The 24477-nt window shown below is 31.6% G+C and overlaps 1 protein-coding gene across 1 annotated transcript in view; it reads right to left on the bottom strand.

Annotated features, from left to right (window-relative positions):
• The window catches only part of LOC134247400 (uncharacterized), a 29262-nt gene extending 5202 nt beyond the window's left edge, over positions 1-24060 (bottom strand). Inside the window, exons 1-6 of the mRNA XM_062729774.1 lie at positions 23778-24060; positions 21929-22210; positions 21096-21270; positions 18975-19108; positions 14294-14464; positions 11612-11752 (exon numbers count right to left, since the gene is read on the bottom strand). Coding sequence (XP_062585758.1) covers positions 11612-11752; positions 14294-14464; positions 18975-19108; positions 21096-21270; positions 21929-22210; positions 23778-23844 — 970 coding nt within the window. The 5' untranslated portion in view covers positions 23845-24060. The remainder of the gene's footprint in view (positions 1-11611; positions 11753-14293; positions 14465-18974; positions 19109-21095; positions 21271-21928; positions 22211-23777) is intronic.
• Positions 24061-24477: the final 417 nt, after the last annotated feature.

Raw genomic sequence — 24477 nt, 5'->3', positions numbered from 1 at the left:
TTTTAGTAACCATGGCAACACCGATCATTGAAATCAAAATCCGATGCACTAGTTTATGTATCTTAGTGTAGTCTACTTGTGTGCAAAGTTATACTGAAATCAGACCAAAACTGTAGGAGGAGCAGCGTTTTAAAAGAATTTCTCAAAAAATTTTTAGTGAGTAACCATGACAACAACATTCATTTAAATCAAAAACCGATGCACTAGTTTATGTATCTTAGTGTAGTCTACTTGTGTGCCAAGTTATATCGAAATCAGACAAAAACTGTAGGAGGATTAGCGTTTTAAAGGAATTTCTCAAAAATTTCTATTTTTACTAACCATGGCAACACCGTTCATCGAAATCAAAAACCGGTGCACTAGTTAAGGTCTTCCGTTTTAGACGGAAGACCTTATAGTGATTCTACTGTTTTTTCATCTTATTATTAAGGTCTTCCGTTTCAGACGGAAGACCTTATAGTGATTCTACTTTTTTTTCTTATTATTATAATTTTTTTCCCCAAATCTTGTCGGCAGGATTTCTCAGAGATGGCTGGATGGATTTTCCTAAAATTTTCAGGGATGATAGAGAATGGAAATACCCCATAACGTTTTTTTCATTTTTTCAAAATTCACTTCCGGTCGTCAGATTTGTTCGATTTCCGCTTTTTAAAAAAATATCTAATCCGAGTGAGATCTCAGAAACGGTAAGAGAATAAGGCACCAAACTTACAGGGATGATAGATCTTGATAAGTAGGCAAATCCATTTGGGTTAAGGTCGTCCGCCGTCACTTCCGGTCGTCACAGGAAGTGTTCATAAATATCGAAAATTTCAACTTTTGTTTTTTGAAACTTTTTTCGCATCACATTATAGCATCTTACTTGCAGTGTTGAAATATGTCAGTCCCAGTGGAAACAAAAACAACAACTTCCGGTTGTAAGAGAAATAATGCATATTTTCAGTATTTTTCTTTCCCATAAATATTTTTTATATATGAAGTATTTGTAATGATTTTTTGGATATGTTATTCAGACTGCAAATGTCTACAGAAACGTCAAAAATCTTTGTAAAATTCACTTCCGGTTGTGTGATTTCCTGTCCTCAAAATGAGAAGTTATCATAGAGAGATCTCGTAAGCGGTAAGAAATGAAGACACCAAACTTATAGGAGTGGTAGATCTTGATGAGTAGGCAAAACCATTTGGGTTAACATTGTACGCCGTCACTTCCGGTAGAATAGTTGCCAACTCACCCGATTTCGTTGGGTCACACCCGATTTTTCAACTCGTAACCCGATTATTTTTTATGACCCGGTGGGTCATGCTTATCACCCGATTTTTGCCGAACAACCTGAAAATCTCCCGATTTCCGGATTTGGTTCTTAAATTAGGTTGCACTTTTAACTTCCAGTTACAACCCAAGCTTAGATCTACGTAAACAATGCCGATGGATTAATTATCTGTGCAGGTGTAAACAATTAACTGGGTGTTGTTTTGACAAATCAATGTTTGAAGTCAATTAAAATGGCTTCCGATAGAAATAGATCGTTATCAGGGCTAACAGGAACAAATTGAACCAAACACGTCTCTGATTGAACCAAGAAAAAGAGAAACGATATTTATGTACATATCAAGGGAAAAAAACTTTCATTCTAGATAAAATAAAGTGATCAAAGACAGTGTAGGCCTAACTTCAAATTTAAAACATGTTGCATGCAGTAGTAAATTAATTAAGAGAGAGGAAAAACAACTTCAAAACTGAAATTGGTATACTTTCAAATTTAGCAGAAACTGAAAAGGCTTTTATAAAAATATGCACATTTACTATAGGTCAATACTGAAATATGAAACCTTCAATTTTCATTTTTAACATGTAAATTAAAGCAAATTATGTATGAATTTTTTGTCATAGTAAATTAAATCCTTTTTCAATAAAAGAATTCTCAATACACAAATACTTTGTATATATGTATAAAATTTGATCATGGTAAATATGTCGTGAATGCCGTTACGCATTATGACCAGATTTTTTACTTCCCAAATCTGGTCATGACCAGATTTTTACATCCTGGAGGTTGGCAAGTATGTCCGGTAGTCACAGGAAGTGATCTAAGAAATTGAAAATTTTAATTTTTCTTTTATGAATGTTTTTTGCATCACATTATAGCATCTTATTCGTAGTTTCGAAATATATCAGTCCAACTGTAAACAAAAACGACAACTTCTGGTTATGAGAGAAAAACTACATAATTTGAGTATTTTTTCTTTCCCATAAATACTTTTAATGGATAATGTACTTGTAATAATTTTTGGATATGTTATTTAGACTGCAAATGTCTACAGAAACGTCAAATATCTTTGTAAAATTTATTTCAGGTCGCGTGATTTCCTGACCTCAAAATGAGAAGTTATCATAGAGAGATCTCGTAAACAGTAACGGTTAAGGAGTGGTATCTTGATGAGAGGCAAATCCATTTGGGTTAAATTTACTTCCGGTTGTCACAGGAAGTGATCAAATAAATCAAAAATTTTAACTTTTCTTTATGGAATATTTCTTAGGCCATATAAAATTGAAATCTTGGCAAATCCATTTGGATAAAATAAAAAGTTGGTATTGCGGAAAAAAAATACCTCATTTGTTTTGTAGTTTAGTATTCAAATATCACTTCCGGTAGCCATTTACAAAGAAGATGTTGGCTACTTCGTTTGAAAAATACATTCGAGGACATTACCTACTTTTACACGGTTGTTCAATGGATAAAGCAGGAAGAAATGGAAAGTATATCTGTGATTAAAAAAATTATCTTTAAAATTAAAATAAAAAAAATTTTAACTTTTTGCCAATAAAATGAAAAATAAATTCTTCTGTTTTGTAATACATTTTATCATATAGCATTTTATGCCCTGTTCACACGACGAGTTTAATTCGCAGTAAATTAGTGCGAAGTAAATGCACAGTAAACTAATGCGAATTAAAATAATGCGAATTAAATTGCGTTCACACAGCTAATGCGAAGTAAACAAATGCGAATTAAAATTCTACTTCTACGGCCAGGCGTCAGTAAGGCTATTATGACGTCATTTGCAAATCACGTCACCTTATGCAGGAGCAGATGCATTTGACATAATGTTACAGTGTCTGTACAAACACTTTAGTGATTAACACAATTTTCCTTAGTTTTTCACTCAAAAATAGCACAAATACTTCAAGCTGACCACGGACATGTGGAATTTGACCTCATGTTGCCATTATGCATGCCTCAAAATTTAATTCGAATTAGCTTCGCTTAGTGTTCACACGGAGCTAATGCGAAGTAATTTAATGCGCAGTAAACTAATTCGAATTAAACTAATTCGCATTAAATTCTCCATGTGAACGCTAAGCGAAGCTAATTCACAGTAACTTTATGTTTAATTCGAATTAAACTCTCTGTTAGTAGTTTTGAAATGTCAAACAAAAATGACGTTGCGCATGGTGTTGGTACACATTGACGTTACGTCAAAATATTTACATTCAGTATAATTTTCCTTATCAAATCCAAAAATCCACGACGTTGCGCACGCGAAACCTTGTCACCGCGCGTTAGAATACACAGTAGGAACTACATGCATTTTCAATATTCTACAAACACCAAAATGTAAAATGTTATATTTCAATTTAACATTTAACGTTATAATGTGCGTTTTGACTTTTTCAATCGCAATGTTTGTTTGTGTAATAACTTTGCACATGATGCATATTTGAGATTCTTAAATGTTAAAAATGAATTTTATTTTTCAAAACCTTATAAAAAAAAAATAATAAAAGGGCATAAATTAACATTAAAAAGTCATAACATTGTTAATGTTTTGAATCTTCTTTTTATTTCTCAAAATTATAAAAAAAAAAAATAATAAAAGGGCACATAATGTTCAATGTTTGAACCTTCTTTTTTGAAATATTTCGATGTTTATTAATAAATCTTAATAATAAAATTTAATTACTGAAATGCCAAAGGCACTCAGTGAATATTCTTCTTTCTATTTTTTTCACTTGTGTGTCTTATAAGGAGAAAATGTATAAGTAGTATTCCCTTTCAACCTCCTTCAATATTCTTTTTTCAATGGAACTGGTGTCATTTTGAGTTAAAAAAAATAAGTATCAAATTAATATATTGAGGGGATGAAAAAAAGGAGAGATGGAGACATTTCACCATTATTGAAAATCTGGTTGATCACAAAAATTCTAAAATCTTTTTACTATTTTTGAAAGAAGGGGGGTGGGGCTTTCTTATATCTATTAAATGCAACGTTTGACCCCTTTGTCCTGACAATAACGCAAGTAACATTAATAACTTGTGAGATACTTATAATGCATACTTTGTTTAGTAGGGCATTTTTTGTGGAACGATTTCATTTTGGGGTTTTCATAATTTTTTTCCTTTGGTACGTGTACACATGATGATGAAGTGTAATAAATATAATTTGTGAAAAAATCTCCAACAAGCTCCGGGGTTGAATATCAGGGGTGGGGTGGGGGGTTCCTGCATGTACACAAATACATGTGAGCTGGTACTACGGACCTGCATGAAAAAAGCCACGGCGATAATACGCTCCCGACGTCATATGTACGCATTGCGTAAAATGACGTTTTTCGTACCTGTGACAAAATGGCTACACTTTTTTTGGTGCTTGCATTTAATTCGTGTAGACCATTACTGTAAAGATTGTGTAATTTTTAAATGCAACATTAAATGTTCTTTCAAACTCCATACATGATTGCTTTATATCTTACATTTTTTTATTTATTTTTGATATGTTACTGACAGAGACATATTTAGTAACAATACAGTAACAATACAGTGACTTGTGCGTGCATAACAAAATGGCTACACTTAAGAAAGCCTTCCTAATATTTACGTTGGAAAAGTAATATAAAATGTATCAATTAAATTAATCTAAGAAATATATGTACTAAAAGATTATTCACCAAAATTAATATTTGTCTGGGATTTATGTCTGGTACACATCTCCATTTCGGCTAATGTCAGTGTAAGGAAACGATTTCTTACTGTTAGACATTTTAATTATGCACTGTAGATCCAGTCTAAATTCATGAAATTGATACAATGATGTTAAAAACTCAACAATGTCTTAAAGAATGCATATATTTTATTGTACCCCCTGAATTTCATTTAATTCAGAGAATTGTAAGTGCATTTTTTCATACCTTTAAGTTGCGCTAACAATAATTGATGTAACGTCAGACACGGGAAGTTCGCCGTAAATGACCAATACTGAGTAACTCCTCATCATAGTTAAAAATAATTTCAAATTATTTAAAAGAAAATTTTGAGAATTATTCATTACTTTATATAACATAAATGATTTTATTTTTAATTTAAAGTAAATATGACATCGCGAAACCGCCAATTTCATTGCGACATAAAGAGATAGATATTATAGTACCAACACCGTGCGCAACGTCAAATGACAACTTCTGGTTATGAGAGAAAAACTGCATAAATTTAGTATCATACTATCCCATGAATATCTTTTATAAAAAGAGTATTTGAAAAGATTTTAGGACATATTATTCAGACCGAAATGTCTAGAGTAACCTCAAATATCTTTATTTTAAAAATTTACTTCCGGTCATGTGATTTCTTCTCTTCAAAATGAGAAGTTAACATTACGAGATCTCTTACACTGTAACAGATCAAGACACTAAACTAAAGCATGAAGACTGGGCAACAGATATAGGATAAAATGTGTCTGCCATCACTTCCGGTCGTCACAGATTTTAATTGTCTCAAATTAGGGGCATAGAGGGGGCAAACTTTTTTGTTTTTCAAGATTTTCCCATGTTTGTAAATTTATAAATTCAAACTCGTAACATCGAGAATCTTGGTAAGTTACACCTCTGGTCGTTTGTTTTCCTGTAATCATTTTGAATATAATATGCCTTTTTAACATAGATAAAAGCTGATTCATACAGATAAATAGAGGAGAACGGAAGACCGTTTTTGTTGCTGTAGCAACAAGAGTTTCTAGTTATTATTCTTCTTCTTATTTTTTTTCCCAAATCTTGTTGGCAGGATTTCTCAGAGATGGCTGGACGGATTTTCCTGAAATTTTCAGGGATTATAGAGAGTGAAAATACCCCGAGATGTTTTTTTCAATTTTTTCAAAATTCACTTCCGATTTCCACTTTTTTCAAAAATATTTAATCCGAGTGAGATCTCAGAAACGGTAAGAGATTAAGGCACCAAACTTACAGGGATGATAGATCTTGATAAGTAGGCAAATCCATTTGGGTAAAGATTGTCGGCCGTCACTTCCGGTCTTCACAGGAAGTGATCATAACTAGAGCCGAGCTCGTTGCAAAGCAACAAGTAGGTCTTCCGTTGGAGCTGTGGACAGGAAGTACAGACCTTGGGTCAAGGTCACTGCACTTTCTTATGTCAACAACCTTTCTTCCCAGCATGAGCCTCCAGTAAATTTTAATTATTAAGTTATGCTTAAACATTTTTTTCTTTGTCAGTGACCTTGATTTGCCAGAAAGACATTTGATCAGGGTCATGACAAAACCTCCAATCACAAGTAATCTATGTTTCAAGTAAAAGCCTCCAATGATTTTCATTTACTACTTCATAGCGTAGTAAAGAAAATATTTATTCTGTCAGTGACCTTGATCTTAACAGAATAACCTTGGCTCTGTGTCAAGACAAACACCTGTTAGTGATTAGAAGTTCATAACCCTGACAGGAATTTTACAACTTTTCTGTCATTGGCCGATGAAGATGTTTGAAATTTGCATTGTCTCGCGCCATTTTGTCACAGGTCAGAAAAACAACATTGAGGTATTTTAAAACATCACCGGATATTAATATTCAAACAACATGGAGTTTCTATTTATGAAAGATAGATGGGGTTGAAAGTCCTTTCCATAATACGTATTTTAGGTAACAGCTTTACTTTCAATAAAATTAAACTCAAAAGTCCACAAATGAAATATCTTTCCTCATTTATTTCAAAGTTTGGGTAAAGGGGGCGAGGAGCATGGGGATGTCATGATGTCTACGTAATACATTCGAGGTTATTATTCTGTTAGACAGGAAGACCCGAGGAGTTTTGATTTGCTGATCATGATCTAAAACGCGTTGACAAACCGAAACCACACGGTTTTATACACGTTATTTAATCAATTCATTCATAATTATTTTCCTTGAAGGAGGAATGCATGGATAAAGGATTAAAGAAAATTCCCGATGTACAATAGCATCCATGCATGGACTTCATTTTAGTACTACATAATGATATTGTGCTTGAAGTTGAATTAAATCATCAAATAAATATAAATAGGAAAAGGAGATTATGTTTAATAGAATAAAAATTAGTCAATACTTGATACAGGGACTCGCTGGTAAAAACTTGAATGTACTTGAATAAAATGCCTCTCACTCACTTTCTCTCGTACGCGTATTTTTTAAACCAAGGAAAGTAATTTGCGCTAGATATAAGTTCATCATTTTAAAGAAAATACTCAGTTATATACGGTAAACGATATAAATGGTTTGACTTTGGTGCCGGTTATGATTTTAACAGTTTAATTAAGGTTGTAAAAGCGTTTAATTACATGATAATATTCAGATAAGATTGTTACCCCATTATATAAGTTCTTAAATTTTCGATTCTGGGCATATGCGGTTTATTACATAATTACATAATATGTACTACTTGAATGTACATTGCATAACCTGCTACTGTTATTTAATCACGGAACAAAATTACAATGTTAGCACACTATACTAATCATTTATATGGGTTTTGAATAAATAATAAAACAAAAGAGCAAAGCTTGTGCATTTTAATAAATATTGGTCGAAGTAAAGTAACTGCAGATCGCCAGTTCTTGCGCTATGAATCGTCAAATTACACATGGATCTAACGAATATTTAAGAATTGAAGACTGATTAATGTACATGTAAAATAAATGCCCCAGCGTTTTGTACTAAGGTCAAACCTAAAACATTTTAAGATATTTTTGAAAAATTTAATTTACTTAGAGAAAATAATATTTTCCTACTGTTGTAGAATGGTTTGTATATACCAATTATTTGCCTATGACTGCGGGGTCAATGGTTCACCGGGTGTGTCGCTTTAGAATTTCTCAGCCGCGTGTAATCGAAAGATAGATTACGTAATGGTAAACACACTTAGAATCTGGGTTCCAGGTGAATATGAGAATCGCACAGTAAATAATTGTGTATTATTTGACTCTTAAAAGTTTTTTTTATGAGATCCGGGCGTATATTGTTTCCGTTCAAATTGTTTGTGTTCATATTTAAACGAATAAAATTAAAGATATTCGTGCTTTTTTTCTATAACTCTTTCTCTTGGAAAGATCTTTATTAATAAAAGGAAAATGATACCATCAAATACTCTGAACGGGAAACAAAGAACACGTTTAAAACCTAATTTAAAAAAGAGATATGATACAGCGTGGTAAAATATTTATTACTTACGGCAAGTTTATTTCAATTATACGCATAAAGAGTTCTTCAATATCAAAATGAGAATGGAGCTTTGTTCACGGTGAATACGGATCTAGCTTTCTTTCCTACCATACGTAAGACTGGAACAAAATAATATTTTCATGGGACAGAGATAGTATAAGAATTTAAGGAACAATTTTATCAAGAATTAATTTAACCATTCTGTGGTGTGTTTTTTTTGTGTAGGACTGTAGGTCGCTGGATCACACGACCGACTTTGCCCCGCCGCTATCGAGGGAGGCGCGTTATATAATTGTAAACAAACAAGGTGAATGTTAAAGCCGTGCACTTAATGGCTGTGAATAGTATATGTGCTTTTTAGTTATGTTTTATTTTCTCACTATATTGTTTGCTTTTATGTGATAAGAAGAAAAGATTATATTTTCTTCCCTTTTTAGTAGACTTGGTTTATACGATTTTTAAAAAAATGAAATAAAAGGGAAAGTTGACAGTGAATAAACATGATAATTTGTAAGAAAAAAAGCACAAACACTTCGAGAACTTTATTCTGAAGAATATTAGCATCCAATGTAGCCATGTTTATTACTTATAGTAAGCTTGCTTTGGTTACATGCATGAGAAGCTCTTGTTTACGTGCTGAGTGAGAAGAATTACTTGTGTATATATAGGTCATGCACTAGCTCATTTTAAACAAGACTCCAACACAATAACAATTTCATGAGATCAGTAAGATGTTAAAGCACAACTTTATAATCAATAGTCATTTCGAAATATTTACCGTTTTTGAGTTATAAAGCAAAAACTTTCAAGGTCCCTTGATCCCTAATTATAGGGGCTAGCCCCTTTTGAATATTATATGAAAGCCCTTGCAATTATGCACAACTTTTGTTATGTCTTAACAAAATATTTTTAGTTTTCAAGATAAAAAGGAAAATATGTGTAAATTTTCGCTCTTTTAGGCGTTCTAATTTTTGACCCCTATATAGCGCCACTGGGAATACAGTAATCGAAAAACAAAAACCGATACAACTTCAATTCTTCTGTTACCTAAAATTAGTAAAAATTCTGCTCCAGCTTTTGTGGTCTCTGAGCCTTTATCTGGAAACGGATTTTATATAGATAAAGTGTTTAAAATGATTTTTCGATATGTTATTCAGACTGCAAATGTCTACAGTAACCTAAAATATCTTTGTAAATTCACTTCCAGTCGCGTGATTTCCTGTCCTCAAAATGAGAAGTTATCATAGAGAGATCTCATAAACGGTAAGAGATTAAGACACCAAACTTATAGGACTGGTAGATCTTGATGAGTAGAAAAATCTGCTTGGGTTAAGGTCGTCCGTCTTCACTTCCGGTTGTCACAGGAAGTGATCAAATAAATAAAAAAATTCAACTTTTCTTTTTGGAATCCTTCTTGGCATCACTTTATAGCATCTTATTGTTGTTTCGAAACATGTCAGTCCCACTGGAAACAAAAAACGACAACTTCCGGTTGTGAGAGAAAAACTGCATAAATTGAGAGTCATACTATCCCATCTTTTATAGAAAGTGTATTTGAAATGATTTTATGACATGTAAGTCAAACTGCAAATGTATATAGTAACTTCAAACATCTTTTCAAAATTTACTTCTGGTCATGTGATTTCCTGTCCTCAAAATGAGAAGTCAACTTAGGCAGATCTTGGAAATAATAACAGATCAAAAAGTAAACATATATGAATAATAAACTTTGAAGAGTGGGTAATAGATATAGGATAAAATGCTTCTGTCGTCACTTCCGTTCATCACAGGATGTGAACAAAGAAATCGAAAAACATTTTTATTTTGAATCCTTTTATGGATTTTTGAAATATGTCAGACCCACTGGAAATAAAAAAAAAAAGACAACTTCGGGTTATTAAAGGTAAAACTATATAATATGACTATTTTTCTTTCCAATGAATATCTTTCATAGATGAAGTCTTTTAAATGATTTTAGATATGTTACTCAAACTACAAATGCCTAGAGTAACATTACATATTTTTATAAAATTTACTTCCGGTCGCGTGTTTTCCTGTACTCAAAATGTGAAGTTATCAGAGCAAGATCTCGGAAACGGTAATAAGACACTATACTTATAGGAATAGTAAACCTTAAACATCACATATTGGGTTAAATGTGTCAGCCATCACCTTATGTCCTTACAGGAAGTGATAATAGAAATTGGAAAGTCAACTTCCCTTTTTTTGGATATTTTGTTACATTATTTAATTTGCAACTTATTTGTAGTTTCGACATATAATGATCCCATCCCGGAAGCAAAAATCTCAACTTCCTGTTGTGAGAGGAAAACTACATATTTTGAGCATTTAACTTTCCCATAAATTTGCTTACCGTTGAGGTTTTTGAAGTGATTTTACATGTTATCATCAAGACTATAAATGACATTAGTAACATCAAGAATTATGGTAAAATACACCTCCGGCAGGTTGTTTTCCTCTTCTCAGAATGTGAATTCTGTCTTTAATTCATTTCTTTTTCAGTTAATATTATTTGTAAATAAATGTCTGTTTTAAACATAGAAAAAAATCATTCATACAGATTAATAGAGAAGAATGGAAGACCTTTTTTGTTGCTGTAGCAACAAGAGTTTCTAGTTTATGTTTCTTATTGTAGTCTACTTGTGTGCCAAGTTATATTGAAATCAGACCAAACTGTAGGAGGAGTAGCATTTTGAAAAATTGTTTACAGACAGACGGACAGCTAGACAGACACCTTACCATCCATCGCATATGCTCTTCTGGTCTCTGACCAGTAGAGCTAGAAACAATGCAATTACAATAGAATATTACTTACAACATGCAAAAAAAGAAATGAAGATGTTCATGATGTTCATAAGATTTTCAAAAAGACTAACTTGACCTATAAAGAAGTTTGGGTTTTGTCAACATTTTGAAGAAAAATTCTACAGTAAAACTCATTTAGTATGAACACGGTATTATGAATTCACGGATATAGCGAAGTTATCTTGGATCCCCAGCTATATAAATTTTTATAAACGGATTCTTTTTACAGATATAACGAATTAAGGGTATAGCGAAATAATTTCACAGGTCCCCCCGACCTCGTTATTACCGAGATTTACGGTACTCACTTTCTCCCTCTTTGATATCTTTATCAAATGTTTTATATTCAAAATCCTGCAGTAGATCATTCAGAGAAGACAGCCTTGTTGACAGTAGATTCTCCTCTTCTAGAACACTGTACACCAGGATTTGGGGGGTTTTCTTATAGTCTTGAATGAAAAGCAGAATGAAAATTAAAACTCAAACTCTAGCAAAGTTCATTATGATATATCATAATGTTACATGTATATACGAGGGTTGTTCAAAAAGTTTGTGGACTTATCTCATATTTTTTTAATTTGATATGTTAATCAGAGAAGATGGGCGCATTTGGCGTGTGATCTGCAGGAATCATTTGTACGAAACATTTATGGTTTAAATGTCCATGATTTGGTTGGCTGAACATAGCTGGTCAGATTTTACAAACACGTTTATAGGTTTTTTTATTCATTTAGTTTGAAAGACTTTGTGAGATTGTAACATTTATGTCCGTTTTTCATAGGGGGTACTATAACATAGTAATGTTTAACAAAAAATAAACACCCAAAATATTTATTGCATAGATGCACGATAGGTGTATAAGTACATTATAGAATAGAAGATTGGAATTGATTTCGCTCGAGAACCAAACTGAACCAAAATATATCTAATTCGAAATTTTAATACATCAGTACATAAAACGAAACTGACAAAATAAATGGTTGTTTGCATGAAAAAAAAATTAACGCCCCATGCAAGGCTCGAACCAAAAACTATTGTTACTTAGTGCACTGAACAGGTAGCCCAACTTACTGAGCTATCAGGGCTACACATATTATACAGGTGATTTTAAAAGGACAAAGCACCACATTCACACATTTGGATTTTTTGGGAAATGTTCTTTTTTCGTGGTCTCTGGGTCTTCTCTCCATTTTTTAAAAATGTGTATTAGTTTCTTCGAATTAAAATACACACAAATAACGTTTAAAAATCATGGAGAGAAGACCCAGAGATAGAAAATTTATAGAAAAATGTGTTTAAAAATGTACTATTTTGTACCTAAAGTCTGATTTCGCCAATTTTCAAGCTATTTTTTAGCAAATCAAAGCTCAATTTCGGGAAAATATTTTCATTTCCTGTTGCACAGGAGCCTGATAAATAAAAAGAATTGTTAAAATTTCATGTGACATGTCAATAAAATGTCCACTTTTCAATTATGCCCAGATTCCTGTCGAATGCCAATCAAAAGCGCCCTCGTTCTTTGGTAAAAATATTTTAACAAAAAATTCAAATGAATGAATTAAACAAATTTCAAAAAATCATGATTTATTTTAAACTTATCCACAATTAAAAAAATGGAAAAATGCGATCATGGAGCAGGTCAAAATTTAGTAATTTACAAACTAAATTAAGTCTGTAATCAAATTCTCTACAAAATGGATCAAAACAAAAAAAAATTTTTAAACATTTATATAAAGAACTGTTACATTGATTTATATTCCAAATTATGGCTTGATATCTAGCTTCGCTGAAAAGAAATCAATTTGAGAAGACAAGCAGAACTCATTGAAAATGCCAAAAATGAATACGTTAGAAAATACTGTGGTGAAATGTATATATAGAGATAATTTTTTTGAAAAATTCTTGATGTGTGTTTTTGACATTACATTGCTGTTGAGTATGCTCCATAGTTATAAAACATATTGATTTAAAATAAAGTATATTGATCTCTTAGAAATTAGAGTTAGAATAGTTAGAATTTCTAATAAATATTCATGAGGGAGTAGTCCCAGGGAGTAGCTCTGATTTTCCAGAGAGTAGTTTTCAGATGAGCGAAATAGTCTCTTCTCAGGGAAATTTAGTAATTTACAAACTAAATAAAGTCTGTAATCAAATTCTCTACAAAATGGATCAAAACGAAAAATTTTTTTTAAACATTTATATAAAGAACTGTTACATTGATTCATATTCCAAATTATGGCTTGATATCTAGCTTCGCTGAAAAGAAATCAATTTGAGAAGACAAGTAGAACTCATTGAAAATGCCAAAAATGAATACGTTAGAAATACTGTGGTGAAATGTATATATAGAGATAATTTTTTTGAAAAATTCTTGATGCTGTTTTTGACATTACATTGCTGTTGAGTATGCTCCATAGTTATAAAACATATTGAATTAAAATAAAGTATATTGATCTCTTTTAAATCGAATGGAATGAAACGTCACACATGAACAAAACAAATATTTTTACACATAATATTGTACTTATTTCAAATTTAAAGTAATATAACAAGGATTGCCATTGACCACAAACTTTTTGAACAAGCCTTATATATACCAGTTAATAATGTGTAAATTAAATTTTATTCATAATGAGAGTTTGATACAATTATCAGTTATGCAAAGTAGTGTACTCAAAAAAATAAAGTTCTTAGATATAATTGTAATTTTAAAAATGTTAACTTCTGTATCGCTTATCATTCTAATATAACTATCTCACAAAAATAAGATGTCACAAAATTTTGGTGATTTAAATGAATTTCATTTTTTCAAAATCCCATTTCTCTATAAATATGAAATATAAAGCATTATCTACAGAATGCAACATAAAAATTCCAGTGTTTAAAATATGTTTTAAAAAGTGTACATAATGAAGGTCATTTTCACTCTAGATTTTGAAGAAAAAAAATTTGTTAGTCATCATTTAAAGTACCGGTATGTAAATATTTACCTGAATTAAAGCAATCCAGAGGAGATAAGAATTTGTATTTGCTTTTGTATTTTTGATTGAGGAAAAAACACTTCCAGAGGAGGGCTACCGGTATTAATACACACAAGAGTACACCTAATGAGGCTGGTATGATTATCTTAGGTTGCTCCCAAGAATTGATACAAATCTTCTCTGCAAAAAAAAGTAATGAATATATTAATAACTAGAAAAGAAACTCGTTGCGAGCAACGAAAATCTTCAAACTCCGATTCTGCCCCCCCCCCCTCGCAAAATCGAGCTGAAAAAGTGATAAAAATTTTTATGGAAACAAAGGAGATTGAACCCGGGTCGCCAGCATGGAAATATAAAGCGCTTACTGTTACGCTATTGGGACCATCTCTAAATCTACTTGTATATTACTTCTGAAACAATTCATCTGTCTTAGAATAATGAAAGGCGGTCACTATTCATAATTTTGCGTTAAACGCCACGAGTAAATCTTCGCGCCAAACTTGCTCAAGATGATCACATCGGAACTTGTTACTTGAGTTTTAACAGTAATTTTTAGGATAGATAATCTATTAGTGATGAACAGATGATACTGTTTTCTTTCCTTTATTCGATATGTATTCAACTTTTTATTCCATGCAAAACCATATACAGGCATGGCAATGTTATATATTTCTGCACATTTGTCTACAACTGAAGTCGGCCATGATACATTATTTCGTGCCAAACGTCACAAGTAGTTCTTCACGCTATTCCTTTGAAATGTTTGATCTTTTTAATGGATCTGATAGCTTCAATGAAAATTAGAAATGTATGTTCTTATATACCGGAATTTCGAGCGTTTTGAAAGTATATTTATCACATGGTACAAATATAATATCGTATACGGCCAAGTAACACTAAAGCTGTGAATTCGGTGAGATTTTCCACGAATTTTGTATCCTGTTTACCCCCAAAGTGGAGATGAGTTACATGTTCATGAAAAGACTGGAATGTTTCACTGAAAAAAAAATTCACTCGCCCTCCGACGGTCAAGGAATCTGATATTCTTCATGTTCAATAACTTGCATTTATTACAAGAATATTTATATTACCTTTAATAGACAATCTTTTAAAAAAAATGTTTTTCTTATTTTTGTCTTTTCTATTCATTTAATATGTCATAAGACTGCGAGGTAAAATAAACAGAAGTCAAGTAATACTTCAGAAACATAGTGAATATTAAGTCAGGCAAGTTTCTTGAAAAGCTATATATAACCATGGTTTAGGATAAGTTTTCCCTGGTGCAAAACAAAAGACTGTATTCATCGTATTTCCACTTGTAGTCATGTTGTATTCTACTATGAGATGCAGACAAAAGCAATTTCAATAGAAGTTTGAGGAAACCTCATATAAAAACTATACTCAATGCAACGTAATTGCGATGTAGCAATCTAAAGAATCTTTTACATTTCATAAATCTTTTTGGTAGAAGTTTCGTTCATCTAAACGCTTTGACCTTCTAGAACCCGACTTGCTTAATGGCGGAGTTTACGGAGACCGCCGCCATCTTGGACACGCTTCAGATTTTTAAATGCGAATATCTAGTGTGTGGATTGATCAATTCTTAAATAAATTATATATTTGGCCTTTCCAGTAGGATCCTAATTACCATTAATTATATCAAAGAAAAATATTGAAAAACAAAAAAAGTTGAAAAAGTGCACATTTTGAATTCATTTCCTGTTGCGACCGGAAGTACTTTAGCAAACGAAGTAAAATTGCACATCTATAACTCATGGTCTATCATCTCTAACAAGTCTCCAGTTAATATCTTGAGCCGTTGTCGAGAACATTCGAAGACAAAATTGCATTTTAAAATCAGGAAATTGCCCATAACTTGGCACTGGTAGCGAATTTTCCAACAAACGGAATTTTATATAAAATTCATATAATGACCTATAATTCCTGAAACTTTCATTGAAATCCACTGAATAGTTTACGAGAAATCGCCTGCACAAAATTTTGTCTAAAAAAAAAGAATAATAATAAGAAACAATAGAATAACTATAAGGTCTTCCGTGAAGACAGAAGACCTTAATGAGTGTTCTTTGATTGAATAGAAAATTATTATCAAACTGATTGTATATCTTGTGACACTAAAATTGAATTCACAATAGGGTTAAAATATATTTATCCACTTGATGTTTCATTCAAATTCAGTACTACCCGGTATGTATATACAGTTATGGAATGGGTACAAGGGAAATAGCAAATTTATGGTTCCCCAAGGGAGGAAACTAATTCCGGAGGCGGCGAAGCCACCGAGGGAAATAGTTTCCTGCCAAGGGGAACCATAAATTTGCTATTTCCCGAGTTCCCATTCCATAATTGTTTTATTATACCGACCAATCATAGGCGATTTAATTTTTTTTACCAGATATTCCGACATTTAAAAAAAAAAAAACACTGTAGAGGCATCACAAATGCATGCGGTTTAACACATTCTATGATAAGTAATGCATCGTGTTGTAAAACCAACTAGAAAACTGACCAGTCAGCAAGGGCCCCACCATGGGGTAGAATTAATAGGGTGCAGCTTACGGAATGATTAAAAAATGTACGAAGAATAAGCAACAGCAACTGTATTCTTAAAATTTCAAGATAATTCCTGAATATTCAAAAACCTGAAAATAATATCCTTGTATTTCGGTAGGCAGTAAAGAACAACTTAACATTGAATGTATATTTAAACAATAATGAAGCTTGTGTTATATAAAATGCCAGCCTTCAATGAATGCAAATATCATGAAGGCTTGACCTTAACTTCAAACAAACAGCAGTTGCAGACAAAGGTTTTCATTAATCTTAAAAGTGACAGATAAAGAAAAGTCTACTAAATTTTCTGCAGCAGGCTAGATAATTAATCCCAAGGGATTAATTGTACCTCTCTCATCATTTTCTTCAAAAGTTACACTAAGAACTTTTTCAGTATAATGATAGAATGGGGTTTTTATACAACTATCCTAAAAATTAATAATATTCTTGAATTAACATAAAGTGAAAAAAGTAAATCAAAAAATCTTCTTTAATCTATTTCTTGTTATTAGAATTCAATGAAATCATAACTATTAAACAAAAAAAATTATAAAAATTTATATTTAAATCCACATTTCCGAGTTTTCATAGCATTCCAAATTGACTTAACTTCAAAACAAACTTCATCTGCAGACAGAGGTGGTAATTCATCTCAATTTGACAGATAAAGATAATGGTCTGATTTTCTTCAGGAGGAAAGCTAATTAATCCCAAGGGACTCATAGCAGCATTCAGTTTACAATGGGAACATCTTCAGCAGTTATCTCTCTTTGCCAATGCTTTCTTATATAAAGTTAAGGAATCTACCCCACCACCCCAGCTCCAAACCAGGGGACATAGAGAACCAAACTTAGCATCAAAATATTTATTTCTGCCTACTGAACTACCATACCAAATTTGAACTTGATTGGGCAACCATAAAAAAAGTTATTAGAAAAAAACAGAAAATTTGTGGATGGAAGAGTGACAGACGGACAGACAGACAGACAGACAGACAGACAGACAGACGGACAGACGGACGGACAGAGTGATTACTATAGGGCACCCGCAAATCCTTGCGGGGCCCTAATTAAATTATTTTCAAAAAGTATTTTCAATAATATTTTTTGAAGAATTATCGTTGTCTTCATTTTGCTAGTATGATTTTGATATCGCATGTCGAAATGTTTTGACGTCATAGTTACACTGCTAATAACATGACGTCAAAGACTCGAGATTCCTTGAACGCTCCGCTCCGTCCACTGAACACTTTGATTGGTTAGAATTACTAATAAATATTCATGAGGGAGTAGTCCCAGGGAGTAGCTCTGATTTTCCAGGGAGTAGTTTTCAGATGAGCGAAATAGTCTCTTCTCGGGGAAATAGACAGTTTTATGGTATTAATTCTATATAAAGTAATTACAGTAGAGGTATAATAAAATGTACTATCATACATGTACCTAGTAAGATTCTGTCATTTACATAATTAGGGAGACAGACTTGTTAAGTTTGGGCCAATGGGAATTTGTTTCCAATTCCATTTTGATTTTGAAATGGAATGTCATGTACTGTATATATATTCCGATGTTTTAGAAAATCAATTTTAAGGACAAATGGCTAAATTTGTGTCTCACTAAAATTTCCACTTGAACAGTATACATGTATGTGATGAAAAAATTTTGGAATTCAAAAGTTATGGGCCACATTACATTAAAAAATAATGTAATTATTAAGACTGACACTTATTTAAGAATCAATAAAATACCAAATTTTCCCATTTGATCCCTACGTCTCTCAATGGAGGAAAAATTACAGTCAAACTTCACCTTCCAGGTAAGTCTCCTTTAACTTTATAAATCTATTGAAGCTCATAAAGAAAAATTATCTACAGTCTGAATGCAAAAAAAAGAATGGAAAAAAAAATTTCAAAAATATCAAAATTCATCTTTTATCAAATAAATTTTAGTCAATCCCATAAGCTACTGCAATATGTCTTTTACAACAATTTTTTTTTTAATTTTTGATGGAGTTATTTGTACTGAAAATTCCTTCATCCATAAAATTCATTCAATTTTAATATGAAAAAGTACCTCATCAATTATAAAATATAATTCTGTTATATACAATATTTTCTCACCCTTTTTAAATAGATATGCTTCATATACAGAGATGATTCCACTGTCATTCACCACACACTGAACAGCTTTATCAAAATCTTCTTCTGTTATATTCAGAACCTGCAATTTGCATTCATGGGTCAATCCATGGTCACTACAAAGAAAAACTAGATACATTTAATATTATACATTTATTGACCGAGTTCGAGGGCAACATGCATTTTGTCGGACCCAAGAACCAAACTGTCTGCCTGAGGCCGTTAACTAAAGATTCAAATCTCAAATGGGTCAATTATAAGATCATACATAGAATTCCTGGAACTATTAAATTATTGTTCTTATCTAAAATTAAAGATAATCCACTGTGCTCTGTCTGTTATCCTGAGCAGGAAACTTTGAAGCCTTTTTTTTACGGTTTTCCTGTTAAGGGAATATGGGATTGTTTAGAAGAATGGATTTTACAAAAAACTAGAAAAAATATTAACTTAGACCAATTTCTGTTTATGAGGTATATCTGGCAAAGAAACACAGCTTTAAATGTCATTATCTTGCTTGTAAAACAGTATATGTATACCAAAAATCTATAAATTGTAAACCTTTGAGATTCAATGAAGTTAAAATTATTATATGTAAATACTATAGTTTTGAAAAATACTTGTTTGCATTAAATATGGAAGACCCGCAGATCAAAGAAGATGGCTATTTTTAGACAATCTTTTTGAAAAATAATCAGCTGTATATATCATTCATAAAGAAACATTGTAATTTTTACTTATATATTTTTTTTTAATATAGTGACAGTAAACATTGTAATATGTATACAATTATACATGCATATTATAATTGTATATTATGGAATAAACATTTTTTTGTACTAGTTACTACATGTAATTATGAAGGGCTTAGACTTTCCATTTTGAAGCTATTACATATATAGGTGATACTGAATTGGAATGAGTGAGGTGAAAGAATCAGTAAATGAAAGCTAAATAAAAATCTGCAATGTTTATATACATGTATATACATATACTGTTATTTGAATGTTGAAATGCGGAAATATAAAAAAACAAGATGTGTTTGTGAAACACTATGCGCCCGGCAGCAACAAAGTTCAAAAAATCTATTTTTAGCATATTGATCACAGTCAAGGTCACAAGGTCATTGACCATGGTGTCATTTGAAAGAACTTAATTGGTGGAGTATGCATACTAAATATGAAGTCCCTATCTCCTACGGTTCAAAAGTTATGGCAAAAAGTGTAAAGATATATTTTTAGCATATAGGTCACAGTAAAGGTCACAAGATCATTGACCTTGTTGTCGTCTGAAAGGACTGGTGGAGTAAGTACACCAAATATGAAGTCCCTATCTCCTATGGTTCAAAAGTTATGACAAACAGTGCGTCGAGGTGATAAAAATGGCAACGCCGACGCCGGGGCATTAAACACTTCGTCGAGGTGTAGCAACATCAGCTTTAAATGTAGAACATATTGGAATATCCTTTCAGGATGATTCTGGCTGTAAATCATTATACATTTTTTTTTTTTTTGAAGCGTTATAACCATGCAACCTGTATGTGTTACATATAGGTCACAGTCAAAATCACAAGGTCATTGACCATAGTGTCATTGAAAGAACTTAATCAGTGGAGTACGCATACCAAATATGAAGTCCCTATCTCCTATGGTTCAAAAGTTATGGCAAAAAGTGTAAAAAGCTATTTTTATATATCACAGTCAAGGTCACAAGATCATTGTACCTTTTACTTATATATTTTTTTTTGGATATAGTGCAGTAAACAAATATGAATACCTATTATACATGGTTCAAATAGTTATGTAAACAGTGGAAAAAGCATTTTTTTGTATATTCACATATATAAGGTCATACCTTGATGTCATTGGAATGGAGTCTATTAGTGGAGTATGAATACCAAATATGAAAGTCTAAATAAAAAGTTATGCAATGTTTATATACATGTATATACATATACTGTTATTTGAATGTTGAAATGCGGAAATATAAAAAAAAATATGATTTTTTCATGGACAAAGAAATCTTCATGTCTCCCTCACTATCATGCAATAAATGTATTATGTTCATGAGGAACATAGCAATTAGCAAACCTGTTTTGTTGCATACCTGACAGAACATGGTATTACTTTGCTGTTCTTTGCTTCAGTTCTCATGGAGACTGATTTAAACTCATTCACTCTGTCACAAGCAAAGTACTGTTTACAGGTGAACCAAGCTGAGTTGCCAATCTCCAGGTTTGTCCTGTTTTCAGGTTCAATTGATTCTTTGTTTGGTCTGCATTCTTTGATTATAAAAAAGAGCTATTATAGATACATGTAAATATGTTACCGGTATACAAAGTGAATTAAGATATTACACTGTTCATAAACATGATAAAGGTAATGCTTGATTTTGGTAAAGCATTCAGGAAGTCTTAAGTAAACTTCTATTGCTGGAATACATGTATCAATATTAAAAACCTAGATAAAAGGCCCATGGGCCAAATCACTCACCTAACTTTGGCCATGCCGTTCTTTACCAGATTTTCCCCTATCAAGAACCAATCCTACCCCTTCCCAAGATTTTTTAATGACCCTACCCTATTTTCCTCTTTTCTTAATTATATCCCCTTGAAAGGGGAGAAGTTGAGAAGAAGTTGAAATTGTGATAGAGGGACAGGTGGATGATGGACAATGGGTGATCAGAAAAGCTCACTTGAGCTTTCATCTCAGGTGAGCAAAAAATTATTCATCTTAGATTTTCGTCCAATATTCATGCAGTGAAGCGATAATCAAAATAAAAGAGAGTAAAGAAGGTTTGATTTCAATCAGTCTGAGAGTTATTGAATATTAATTTTGCTTGGATTTCATTTCAGTTCATCTTCAACTCATCTTAAATTACAGAAAATTGAGTAGAAGGTTGCCTACCCTTGAACAATCTTAAGCAACTCTCATACTTACTAAAAGCTTGTACAATATATTTTTGACAGACTTCTTTGGATCCGTTTTGTCCAACAGCTCTGCACTCGTATGTTATATTCTTATTCAGGTTTCTGACACTTTGCACTTTAAGTATTTCACGTCCATTAAATAATTTTGGACCCCAGTCATCATCCGCATCTTCAATTAACCCATTGTCATCATACCATCTCTTCTTTTGATTCCTGGCATTAATAGAAAGACAGTTGCAGCTCAGATTCAATCCCGTACCGAATTCAGCATAAGTAATTTTGGTATCAACGTCTGAAAAAAAAATTTATAAGAATATGCAGTATTATTCCATTTCAAGCAGTCATGATCAAAATCATTTTAGCTTGTGAATATTTCAGTCTACAATAAAACTTATTATAAAAATTTAAGGGATTCACCTTAAGCTATTTCATTTGACTTAATTCCCTTTTCATGTAATACGCCTGGGTCAAAATGAGAATTTTTGACATTGAGTGTGTTGGAGAGTTATTTCATGGGAGTCCAGGAGCAACCCCCACCCTCCCCGGGAATTTTTAGATAAATGTTGAAAACAAAAAATATTTCTGACAGCTAAAGATGAAATTACTTCACTATATCTGTAATTTGTTATATCTCAAGTGTATAAGGAATTCTTTAAATTTACATAGCTATATATAGCCATAGCTTGGGGATCCAAGATAACTTATCTGTAAATTAATTCACAATATTCGTGTTCATAATAAACAAGTTTTACTGTACATGTAAGAACCACGAGCGATAGTATTGTTCTCCCGCCTACCTCTTAGTCAATTTTCAAAAGTTAACATATTTGAATGATTTTCGAAATTTTTATAGATATTTATATGAATTTTCATAAAACGTTTCTTATTTGGGATACCAAAGAGAGATAACTCTATAATTTTGGTTAAACTTGTGTTTTTCACTATAGAAATCAACGGAAAACGGAAAATATTTTTAAAACATCTCCCCCCCCCCTTAAACAAAAATTCCTTTTCACAGGTAATATGGACTGTCATTTAACAAATTTATGCCAAAGCTTTTTGTGTTTCACGGGGGAACATATGTTTGTAGACAAAAAACGCAAAAAATGCTGATTTTTCACAATTTTTAAAGCTATTAACAACTAAATAATTGTATTTTATTTATTTATATATGTTTTATTTATTTACGTAAAATATAAGAAAAGATATGAGATACATTTTATGATATTTAAAACTATTTCAAAATATGGTGATGCTTGAAAGTTCGATTTCACCATAAAATATCACCTACCCCCCTTTTTTTCAAGAGCTGGAATTAATGATAATTTACTATCTAGCGCTAGAAAAAAATGATTAATCAATTACCATAGACCTGATCTTTGTATTAAACAAAGATTTAATGGCTAAATTGCCATTAAAATTGAATTTAATGGGTGCAAAATGTAGGCGGGAATCAAGAGTTAGAGTTTGTAGTTCTTTAAATGTTACTTTATGTGTAATCAGGAAATTTTCAGTGACTTAACGGGGTATTAAGACACTTTTTAAAAAAAAAATGGAAACCCAGAATTTTACCTGTAAATAAAAGTTTAAAACATTAGAACTTACATCGAGATCCCTAAATTCAAAATCTTTCCAAGGGGCATAACTCATAAAGGGACATTTTTCTGGCCAAGTGAGAAAAAAGATTGAAATGAAAAAGAGAATATCAGGATTTAAGTGACTAAATTATTAAATTAGACATTTGTTTATTTCTATATTTTCATGGAAAAGGACTGGGAAGTACATTTTATAATTAATTCCTTGTACCGATAGTCGTTGCAATCATTTTCTGTAACAGTAAACACATGATAAATAAATACCTGATAATTCTGTAGGTTTTATTACACAGAAGAGAATTATCCATAACTTTAGTGCAGACGTTCTCATAAGTGGTTCAATTCCAACAGCTAGTCATTAAAATCATCTTCAAAATATTTATTTATTTTCTTCTCAGTAGTATATTTCTATCACTGATCTACTCAATTTTGAACTTCCTGTTTCTTGAGTCATATGTACACATTACACAGTGCAGCTTTACACCATCACAGCATGCAGGAAACAGACTGGTAAAGCTAGGTCAAAGATATAAATAAAAATGTAACTCTTGTAAGTTAAAGCAAATTAATATCACTAAGTTGAGCAAGAGATTTAAATATACATGTAGATATTATATCATATGTCTGAGTTCTCAAAATTGATCGAATATTTTGATCATATAAATGAATTTTATAAAGTAAAATAATTATTTACAATATTTAAAGATCTATAAGCATTGAACTTAAAACAAATAATCAGAAAATTATAATTATTATTTCCTGGACACAATAAAAATTAATTTTGCGTATTGTAAGTTGTAAGATTTAAATCTCTTAAAGTATTAATTAGTACGACATGAAGTTCATACATGTACATCACAGGTATATTTCTACAATTAAAGTAAATTAAAGTAAATTTCAAACAATTAATTTATAATTTGATGATTAACAATTCGCATTTTATGTACTAGTTAATAGTTACTAA

This window comes from Saccostrea cucullata, unplaced genomic scaffold (assembly GCF_032062105.1).
Source record: "Saccostrea cucullata isolate Sc308-1 unplaced genomic scaffold, CSIRO_AGI_Scuc_v1 ctg2022, whole genome shotgun sequence".
NCBI classification, from domain to species: Eukaryota; Metazoa; Mollusca; class Bivalvia; order Ostreida; family Ostreidae; genus Saccostrea; species Saccostrea cuccullata.
Note: the sequence above shows the minus strand (reverse complement) of the source record. Positions and strands in the feature narration are given on the sequence as shown.